This window comes from Sinocyclocheilus anshuiensis, unplaced genomic scaffold, assembly GCF_001515605.1.
Source record: "Sinocyclocheilus anshuiensis isolate Anshui unplaced genomic scaffold, SAMN03320099.WGS_v1.1 scaffold816, whole genome shotgun sequence".
NCBI classification, from domain to species: Eukaryota; Metazoa; Chordata; class Actinopteri; order Cypriniformes; family Cyprinidae; genus Sinocyclocheilus; species Sinocyclocheilus anshuiensis.
Genome location: NW_015554154.1, coordinates 372,914 through 381,009, shown reverse-complemented (window position 1 = coordinate 381,009; position 8,096 = coordinate 372,914). Strand labels below are relative to the sequence as shown.

Sequence of the window (8,096 nt, the reverse complement as noted above, 5' to 3'; positions counted from 1 at the left end):
AAATATATATACAAATTATATATATATATATATATATATATATATATAAATGGTGGTGGGCCGCCTGGACCAAAAAATGCCTGGGCCGATTTTTTGTCCCAGTCCAGCCCTGTTGTTTGAAAACTGAATTTAAGATTAATGTTAAAAAGATTCTCAAAAAACACAAGTTGCTTGTAGAATTTTCAAAAGAAAAAGAAAAAAGAATTAACAAGTAAAATAACAGAGCCATTCTTCAGCTTTGCACAGCGGTCTCGCACACGCATTTTTAATGCTATTGATCACTAGTAGGTTCCGCCCCGCTGTAAATAATCCATCCGCTACAGCACTGGCACTAAAATCGTTAACGGAGCTCAAAGATGACAGTGTGTTTTGACCGCTGTGGTTGCCGTTTATTCTTCCCAACGGACATCGGTGAGACGAGGGCACCGCTGGATGCCAGGAGGTGCCCATGTGTTTCAGTGCTCTCCTTTGTAATTTAAATAAGGTGTATAGTCTTTGGATAAATCGCCTTGACCACTCCCCTTTTTCCTCCAGCGCCTGTGACTGAATCCTGCCCGAGGCTCCTACACTGAACAGCGCTCAACAATCCTGCAGCCTTTGATCTCTCCAATTTCATTACATGCCAACCAGTCCGATAAATATATGCCATAAGATTACACAAAAGTGTGTGTATTGTACACAGAAAGTCCCAAAGCCCTGTTTAAACGAGTAATTGTTTGATTTAAATGTCAGAATAAGCCAGAAATATCAAAATCATGCATAACACGCTGGTGCCAGTAATTTTCCGGTCACCTAAGTCACCGTTTTAAAAAGGGTGCTATTTACACAGTGCCTTTTAGGGGGGTTAATTTCGGGTATTTCAACCCATTTCCCCTAGTGTTTGAAGGCATCACAAGTTACACATATATATGTATATATATATAACCTATTCATTTGTTGCCGTTTTGGCACACCTGGGGAATGTGGACCAAAAATGCAGAATATATATTTTGTGCTTTGTTACGTTGTAGTACACAGAAAAAAAAAATGAAAAGACACTTAGGCTAATAGACAGTATGAAGCATAAAACAAGCACTGCTTTCTCTTCCACCTGACCAACTCTGTCATCTTGTTTTGTGTGAGACACTTTCACGTCGTTTAAAAACAACAAACAGAAAAACCTACTTTTGCCCAAGCTTGTTATCGTTATAACCTTTACATATGTATGTATTTACTTACCCTAGATTACAATAGTAAGGTATTCCAGTTCAGCGTAACAATCCGTGCAAGTGTGTCACTATTTTTTCAGTGTCATTCATTTCAAGATGAATATTCTGCTTTAATAAATGTTCGTTTTAAATTTAAACAATTTTAAATTTAAATTTTTAGTTTCATGTATTCAACTCAAGGACATTCGGGGTAAATGTTAATATTCACTTGCAACGTTTTAGTACGGCCTACGTAGAATTTAAACTGCTAACATGGACTTTTTAAGAACAATCCCCATCGTGGGGCTTCAAATGTAAATAAGGCAGTCACACAAACCGCTTTCATTTCTTTTACCAAATGTTTGCTGTAAGTCATGATGAACCTGTACAATACCAAAATAGAGCCCCCCTACAATATATCCGCCCCTTTGAGCAAACACTGCCTTAATTACTTTCTATGCCTCATCCATTTTTTCAGTTTTCTTTAAATATCGTTTTATTATTTTTCGATATTAGGCTACATCTAAATTAACTTAAATATTGAACGCATAATGTTGTTTACAAAAGTGAGGTTTGGATGTGACAAAAAGTTGAACCCACAAATAAATATAGTACTTCAGCATAATTTGACTGCCTGTTTGCGTAAAGGATATGCGAAAGGAAAGCGTGAAAAGTAAAAGCTCTGATCGCTGCAACAAGCAAGGTGCACGATTTCTTTCCCTTTCCAGCCCCTCTACTCACATATCCTGACAGATACAAAGAAATACAAACATACAGGCTACCAGACACACACAACTTAAAAGACACTGCGTGGGAAAACACTGGGGTTAGATTGAATTTGTATTACCTTGCACGGATAATCCACAGTAACCCAGAGAAAGTAGACAGAAGAACCAGATATTCTCCACCGCCATGTAGAGCGTTTGATATCCAGCAGCGGGGTAAAGCAGTGTGTGCTTTATATGACCGCTACAGCTACATGCATATAATGGAATTCGGGAAAAATCTCGTCGGGTTTAATTAGTTGAGCGTAATTTCACGTATTTCCCTGTCGCGCGCCCCACCAATAAACATAACGTGGTTGTGTTAGTCGGGGAAGAGTCGTCGTGTCTCTCGGCGCCTCATCGCCATGTTGTGTCCAAATGTTAAGGTGTCTGAGAGTGTGTGTTAGCTCTCTTTACACACGCACGCACGCACACACACACACACACACACACACACATACACACCAGCGAGTCCCGCTTTAGGTGTCCACTGGAGCTGCATGAAACGCTGCCAGTATCCTCACACACCCCCTTTCCGTGTACACGACTCCACGCTAGTTTCCTGTAACCTGCGAACGCGCTGCGCCAAATACACGACACAACAATGTTAAATAAACATACACTGACTAATTTGGAGCTTCGTATTTCGCCAGTAGCAATGAAAAGACCCCATTGTTTAATTTGATGTGCTGATATATTGATAGCACGCGCTATCAGATGTGTTCTAGCCTATTTACAACATCTTTCATTGCAACTTAAGTAGTAGCCTATTAATAGTATAGGTCTAGAAGGCACACACAATTAAACGTGTACGCATAATAATATCAGTAACACTCAATAACATTCACTTGTTCATTGATATGCAATTCATAGACTAGTGTCACACACACTAGTACACACACAGTTGGGGTTGCAGGACCCTCTGCCATGACCTTCAAACGGGCTGAGAGAGAATTTTTCTCTCCTGGTGTCTGAAGGGGAGAGAGATCACATGTGCATCCTGTCATGCACTCCTACAGGCTGAGGATCCCACTCTGCCAGGCCACTGACACAGCCATGTGCATGGGACCCTTTACTGTTTCTGAACACAAAGAGCTAACTAGGGTCAGTTCAAACACAGGCTCACAGGGGACAGAGAAAGCAAGGTAAACAACTCATATATCTGACAGTGTGTATCCACACACTCTTTGCAAGTTAAATGGGTTGTGAATGCTGCATAACATTTCAGTATTTTAAAAGTATATTTATTCTTCTTCGGACTTTGTGCTTTGATTTTAATGTAGTCTGTCTGTCTGTCTATCTATCTATCTATCTATCTAATCTATTTTCATTCACTTTGTGTAAAAAGGTTCTTTAGTTTATTAAAGTGTTATTAACACTAAAAACGGTTAAGAACGAGATGTGTCGCATGCATCGTGATACTGTTGTGAATGTGCATCAAAGACTGACACCGAAAAGAGGAACTGTTGAATAAAGTTTTTTTTTTCTTTGCGCACAAAAAGTCTTCTCCTGGAGCCACTGACATCATATGGACTATTTTATCGATGTCCTTATACCTTTCTGGGCCTTGAATGTGTCAGTTGTGTTGTTGTCTATGCAGGGTCAGAGAGCTCTCGGATTTCATCAAAAATATCTTAATTTGTGTTCCGAAGAAGAACGATGGTCTTACGGGTTTGGAATGACATGAGGGTGAGTAATTAATTTTTATTTTTGTAGTTTTCATTTTTGGGTGAACTATCCTTTTAAAGGTTGGAAACATAGATACCAAGTAAGAACCTTTATGTTTAAGAGTGTTGGGAACTTAAAATTGTTTTTCTCTGGCATCGCTGCAAAACCCACTTTTGGAACCTTAATTTTTATGAGTACAAGAAGCTTTCAGTGAACATGCAGTTCTTAATCATTTTTTTCTAAGCTTGAAGAACACTTTAATAAACTCTCTAATAATCTAATCTCTTTCTTCTGAAGAAAGAGAAGATTTATACTCATCACAAAACTACAAAACAAACTCTAAAAGAGACCAGGTGTAAACAATTTTATCATATATACCAGAATCAGATGGCAACATTTTGAGGTCCAGCCTTGTGTATTTACAGAGCAGATTAGAGAAAAGCCACGGGAGATGTGTTATGTAAGCATTTATTCATTACCCATGGTAATATGGTTTATGATACAGACTTTAATATTTCATAGTGTATGTATGTGGATTCTGCCTTGGGCCAATCATGTTCAGAATGGCCAGAGATATTTTATCTCTCCCAACTGCAAACCGATGGGCTTCCTGGGGGTAACCGTATCCAAATCTCAAGAGGGACTGGAACAGATCAAACAACAGGGATGTCCCTCCTGCAGCTGCTGTCTCTCCAAACAACACTGCTCCTGTAAGCAGAGCACACTCACTCAGTAAATATCTCCTGCCTCTCTGTGCTCTTGTGACTCTAGATTGCTCTGCTTCCACCACATCAAAGGCAGTTTGTCATAGCATAATGGAGTGATTGTGTGTGTGTGTGTGTGTGTGTGTGTGTGCTTGTGCATGTTGTTTTTAAGGTGGGCTGCTTTCGCTTCAAAACAAAAATAAATAAAAAGAAAGATTATATGCACTTGTTACAGACACAAAGAAACACCCCAAAACACAAGTATGCTGTTTTGAGATCTCAAACATCTGCTCAAATGTGTTTGAATTTGGGGTGATAAACCTCATTTAGGGTTATAAACTGCATGACAAGACTGAAAGCTCCCTCAGAGTAAAGCTTCAGTTCCTCTACCGCTAATTGGATAAAAGTATGTACAGTAGTTGTTTAACTAATGAAGAATTATAATATATTTTAGGTCTCACTCTAAGAGATGCGATGAGAAAGAAATTGATCAGATGCCTCAGAAGAAGTCAGAGGAAGTGCCCTAAGGCTGATTTCAATCTGAGTCATCCTATTCATTGCAGGACAGAGTGAATGAACGAGATGAACTTTTCATCCTTGAAACCATACATGCCAGTGATTTTAAAGCCAAGGCATTTTAGAAACATTTTGTTCCTGTATGTATTAATCATTGAACCGTGTTTAGCTAAAGATCTGAATTATAAAATCAATACAGTATTTTACAGAATTAAAGGATGGCATATGAAATTAAAAAGCTGTAGAAAAGTGTGACCTTTTTGCCGTGCATAGGCACAAGTCAACTGGGAGAAGACTTTTCCATTTGGAAACATTCACTGTTGACATGAATGGTTCTGGGTGCACCAATTGAGGACATGGATTGCGCTTTTAGGTAAAAGTAAAAAAGAGCTTTGATTTTTCAGTCAGATTTAAATTTTATTCAAAGGAAGGCGACAAACAACTCACTTCCAGTTTTTCTGACCCACTGTGTACTTAGAGTGACCCAGCAGAGCCAATCCCCAAATATGATGGTGCTGTAAATAACTGCCCTGCCCAGTTACTACTCTGCTCTTCTGACATTATAAGGGCAACAAATGTATGCCTGGCACAGTCCGCATGTCACCATGGTTACTGAGACTCAGGAGTGGCACATAGGCATAGGACAAAAAGCTCAGTGGTACAATTGGTGGTCCAGTGCCACTTGGATACGCTGGCATGCGGCCCAGAGAGGGAGTAGAGAGGTATGTGGCCTACTACTGTATAAGAATGGGGAGGCACCCAGTAGCCTGAAATCTATGGAAATCTCTCCACAATACATTGAAGGTCTGGTTTTGCTTGGTTTATTTTCCTGGACTCTTAAAAAAAGTTTTAGTATGAACTATTGTTGTGGCTAAAAATATGATTGAATGATTTTTCTTGTTGGCTTGAATGATATCCTGCTCTCTCCCTCCTTTTTTCCCCGTGGGAACAAACAATTTCTTGTTATCATTTCTACTAACGTTTCCTCATTCAGAAGTTGAAACGTTTTTGAAGTTTATGGGAAACGCTTTTCAAGAAACATTTCATGTTATATAACAGTTAGTGTCAGTCCTCAAATCTGATTGGCTGAGCAACCTTCCAAGATGCTAGGACTTTTCACTGTTTGTGTCACTCCGCTCGTCTGCGTTTGTATTAACTGATTATCATTAGGTTTGTTACACTAATAGATGGTGGAGCAACTAGGGGCTCTCAGCCAACTTCCAAAGGGCATCAGGATGACTTAAATGTAAATGAAAAAGTAATTTAAGATTTCTTTTATTCATATATTAAAATAATGTAACTAAATTAAAATGCTTAAAATCAAGATCTAAACTAAAATCATATTTCTTCCCCCATATTTTTTCTGGAATCATAAAGTTACATCAGATTAGTTAATTTAATGTATGGACACTTCCAGTTTTTGGAGCCTTCCAGTCGAAAATTGTTGAGAATCACTGACCTATCTGATTTCTAATGACTCTACTGATTCATTCAGGAATGAAATACTACTACATGTTGCTTGAAAATGCAATGGTTAATTCTGCTGTGGCTTCCTTTGGAACGATTGTTGTTGACTGAGCAAAAATGAACAAAGGAACTCAAATATTGTCGGTGCAGTCACATTTAACATTGTTAAATGTTGGCAAATCACAGGTGAATGCAGTAATTTCATTAGGAATCATTTGGGAATTTTACTTGAGGGCAAAAGATTTCCCCCCTCAGGGTATATTTACACTAATAATGATTGCACTAAAAACATGCACCTTTGTGTCTTTGAAAAGTTTTGTGTACAGAAGACATCATTGTTGAAACAATCCCCATTCACACGGATCGACAAAAATGCTGTATTATGCATGGCAGTCCAGTACTTGGTGATGTCACTTTGTAAAGAAACACCATCATTTTTAAAACCTTGCACTTTAAAAGTCGCTTTTAATAAGTTTGTGTTTTAAGACCTCAAAATGCTGTTGTCGTGTAACTGAACAGCCAAAACACATCAAAAAGTTTTCGGTTTTTAATTTAAAAATGGTGTCACATAAACACCCCCCTATTTTTTGCAATGGGCTCAAGTTCGCAATAGGACCAAGAGAAAGACACAATACTATTGACGATAAACAATTGACTATGGCCCACGAAATTTTGTTAATGTGAGCAATCACTCGCTCAGTCGTGTCAGGTCTGAAAATCACCAGCATAAAATAACTTTTTGCTCGCCTGATACTGCTTTGCTAGTTCCTTTGTCTAGGAACGTCACATCAACGTCACAGTTTCAAATGAAGCCAAAGCAAAAAATAACCAATGGATTCAAAGACTTGCTCATAAGTGTGGTCGTTTGTTGCTGCCTATTAGCCTAAAGATGCAACCTGAAGAAAGGGCAACTGAGAATCCTCAAATTAAAAGCATGGAGGACCTATTTTAAAGTATATCTCTATGGAGAATTGGCTTGCCATTCATTTATTTATGAAATCTTGTGAGTTAACCTATTAGAGTGAGAGATCCTCTTCTCGTTCATTACACATTCTGATCACACTGGCATTAAGATACAGAAGACCAACTCTTAACGTTGCATTTAAGAAGAAACATGAGAATAAGTGTAAACTGTAAGGAGACAATAGCAGAGTGGGAGTGGCTGATAGCAGGACAGCAGCAGTTCTGTCTCCTCCTCATGGCAAACCACTCATTAGACACACTGTGTCCAGCCCTTCCCATTAACAATATACACAGCTCAGTGGAGATCCACCCTCAAAGGGATTCTACCTCCTCGATGACCTGTCCATCAATAGACCCACTACAGTAGCATAAATCTACATAGACTAAAACGCATCCGTTTTAAGATATGTTTAAGGTCATGCTTTGGTCATTCAAGAAAGACCAAAGATGCCATTGATTTAACCAATAATACCGCCCTATTGTCGCTGTATAGTGAGGAAGAGGAGGGCAGTGGTCAAAAAGAGGTAGCTCTTAACATAATGATCATAAAAGTGGATTTTAAATGCTCGTAAATGGCTGCATGCTAGAGACTGAAGGGATCTGTCCAATGCGGCTGACCACAGTGCCATCACGAACGTCCCATAAATGGAAGCGTTGTTAGCCAGTGGGAGGGAAACCCTTTTCCCAGAGTACACTTATCTACATTTGGACTCTCTGCTGAATGGCATTAACATACTGCTCCTAACAAGAACTGCGAAGAGATAGTCAGACTTAACCTGATGAATATTCATCAACTGGTATATGGAGAGGGATTGGGGGGGGGGGGG

General features: G+C 39.0%; 1 protein-coding gene across 1 annotated transcript in view; it reads right to left on the bottom strand.

Moving 5' to 3' along the window:
* Positions 1 to 2,476, bottom strand: part of igdcc4 (immunoglobulin superfamily, DCC subclass, member 4) — a 77,910-nt gene extending 75,434 nt beyond the window's left edge. Inside the window, exon 1 of the mRNA XM_016463495.1 lies at positions 2,035 to 2,476. Within this exon, the coding sequence (XP_016318981.1) occupies positions 2,035 to 2,101 (67 nt within the window). The 5' untranslated portion in view covers positions 2,102 to 2,476. The remainder of the gene's footprint in view (positions 1 to 2,034) is intronic.
* Between the last annotated feature and the right edge of the window lie 5,620 nt (positions 2,477 to 8,096).